The sequence below is a fragment of the Buceros rhinoceros genome, unplaced genomic scaffold (genome assembly GCF_000710305.1).
Source record: "Buceros rhinoceros silvestris isolate BGI_N320 unplaced genomic scaffold, ASM71030v1 scaffold7831, whole genome shotgun sequence".
Classification (NCBI taxonomy): Eukaryota; Metazoa; Chordata; class Aves; order Bucerotiformes; family Bucerotidae; genus Buceros; species Buceros rhinoceros.
Genome location: NW_010392437.1, coordinates 18960 through 21353, shown reverse-complemented (window position 1 = coordinate 21353; position 2394 = coordinate 18960). Strand labels below are relative to the sequence as shown.

The 2394-nt window shown below is 56.7% G+C and overlaps 1 protein-coding gene across 1 annotated transcript in view; it reads right to left on the bottom strand.

Moving 5' to 3' along the window:
* The window catches only part of LOC104500761 (hydrocephalus-inducing protein homolog), a gene marked incomplete at both ends in the record, with an annotated part of 35510 nt that overhangs the window by 17047 nt on the left and 16069 nt on the right, over positions 1 to 2394 (bottom strand). Inside the window, 3 exons of the mRNA XM_010144469.1 lie at positions 19 to 83; positions 486 to 698; positions 1185 to 1751. Coding sequence (XP_010142771.1) covers positions 19 to 83; positions 486 to 698; positions 1185 to 1751 — 845 coding nt within the window. The remainder of the gene's footprint in view (positions 1 to 18; positions 84 to 485; positions 699 to 1184; positions 1752 to 2394) is intronic.

Below are 2394 nucleotides of genomic sequence, written 5' to 3'. Positions count from 1 at the left end.
TTCCCCCTGGCAGCCTGCCGGCTGCCTGCAGCTTTCTCCTTCCTCGACTGGTGCCTGGTTGGGCTGACCTGCTCCCCTGAGGTCTTCGCACCAAGGGGAGGGAGAAAAGGGAGTGAGAGGTGAGACCTGCCCTGAGATTCCCCCAGCCTGGAGAGAAAGCTGCGGGTTTGTTAACAAACAGGAGAGAATAATCAACCAACCACCTCTGCCCACGGACTTGGTCTTCCTTATCGGACTTCATTTTGCCTGTGACAGGGCCCTCGCCCAGGGCCCCCTCCCTCACGGTAAGTTGAGATTTTTTGGTGAATTTTTTGGTCTCGTCTTGGAACCGCCCCACGTCTCAGTCAGGGCTGTCTCTTTTGGACAGACAAAGGGGTACCAGCAGACACGGGGCCCCATCCTGCCTTCGCTGCCTGTCCACAGTGATCCTTTTCCATCCCACTTGCCCTCCATGCCCCCACCCACCCTGGCCCCTAGTGTGGCACCTTCACTGGGGGCACGCTGGGGGCATCCAGTTCACTTTGGGCATCCTTCTTTTCTTCTTCCGCAGTGCCACTTTCTGGATCAACAAACATGAAGTGCTTGAGGGCTTCTGCTGCTGTAGGGACCATCCGCTTCTCCGGGTAGCGAATCACGGAGTAAAAAGCAGTTGGGGGAATGGGAGGCCCCGAGGGACCCAGTCCCAGCTCATCCAGGACCTAAAGCGTAAGAGAAAGCCCTGTTTATCCTCCCATCACCTTCAACCTCACACTTCTGTAGAGACGCTGCCCTCTGGGCCATGTGTATTTGTTTATGTACATGGAGGACAGGGCTTTTTTGTACCCAGTGGGGTGGGCAGGCTCCGGAGCACTGCCAGGACCTACAAGTGGGACCTAGAGAGAAATCTCTCCCCTGAGTCACTCAGATAAAGGAAACAATGACCATGAGCTGCCCTGTGACTATTTTTAATGATTTCCAGCCTGGGAAAACCTCTGGACCCAGGATGCTTCCACAGAGAGCACTCCCTCTTTCCACCCACCCGAGGGATGGTGAGAACCTTCCCAGCCACGTGGCTGCTGTGGAGCCATTGTGAAACATCACCAGTGGCCTGGACAAGGCTCTGTGTCAGTGTCCCCGGGTGGGACACACTGCACCAGGGCCCCGACCAGGGAGGCTCAGCACACCTGAGCCTCGCAGGGCTTTACCTGCTCTGCCGCTGGCAGCTTGCTGCTCTCCAGGATCTTCCGAGTCACATCTTCTGAGCTCAGCACCTGGATGTCCAAGCAGGGCACCCCAACATCCTGGCTTCTGGATGACCCTTCTGCACCTTCCCCTTCCAGCTCCTCCAGAGCCTTCAGTTTCTCTAGGCGCTCCTTCTCTTTGTTCCTCCGGTTCTGGCAGCTGGATGAACGCTGGCGCTGGTCTTGTGCTGGGGTCCGCACCTTCTCTTGGATCAGAGGGGACAGCAGGATTCCCTGTCCCCTGTCCCAGAATGACAAAATATGTGCCACATCCTTCTGCGATGCCTTGTACATCTTAAACCTCAGAGCCAAGTTCTTCTCGCCGTCGCTCTGGGCCTCCTCTTTGGTTTCCCCCTGTTCTGGATCTGAGGGTTGCACGGCCACTGCTGGGCAGGCATCCGTCAGGGGAACCTTGCTCTTGGTTTTATCTTCCTTGGCACCTGCAAGAGCGTCTTGTTGCTCCTTTACAGATCCCTTCCTGTGTACCCCCTCGGTGACATCCGACCGATTGCTGATGGACGTGATTGCGTTCTGTGCAGGAGGAGCAGGAGAAAGCAGTGAACATGTCAAAGCACGGACTCAAATGCTCAAGGGCACTGATGACCCTTACAACAGCACCCCAAGCCTCATCTGAGACCTGTGCTAGGTGCTCTACAAATCCCAACTCAGAACACAGCTGGTACCAAGCCTGGCTCAACCGAACGCAAACTCCCTGGTGGCAGACTGGTGAGGAGTCCTGCAAACCAGCTGATGACAGGGAACTTCAGACATCATCGTACTCCTGAGCAGACCTCTGGGCTCCCTTCTGGTGCGCTGGGTGTCCCTGACACTCGGGAAGTCTGGCTAACGGGTACCTAAGGCTGGGCGGTATCGCCTGCCAGACTCGTAGGAGAAGGCACCACATCCCAGACGGATTGTGGCTCAGAGGCGTACGTCACACACAGAGTGGGGAAAAGGCTGCACTAACACCCCTGCTGAAGCAGCGGCGCCAGCAAACACTGGTTGTCGTTTCCCACGTGTTATTCACGGCCAGGTTGGCCAGCGCTGCGTGTGGCTGCTGCTCCCCAGGGAACGGTTCAGCTCTGCAGGAAGGTCCCCAGGGCTTTCAGTCATCCCTAGAAACTCAACCACCCACCTGCCTCACTAGAGACTGTCTTTTCTTCACTGAAGCGTT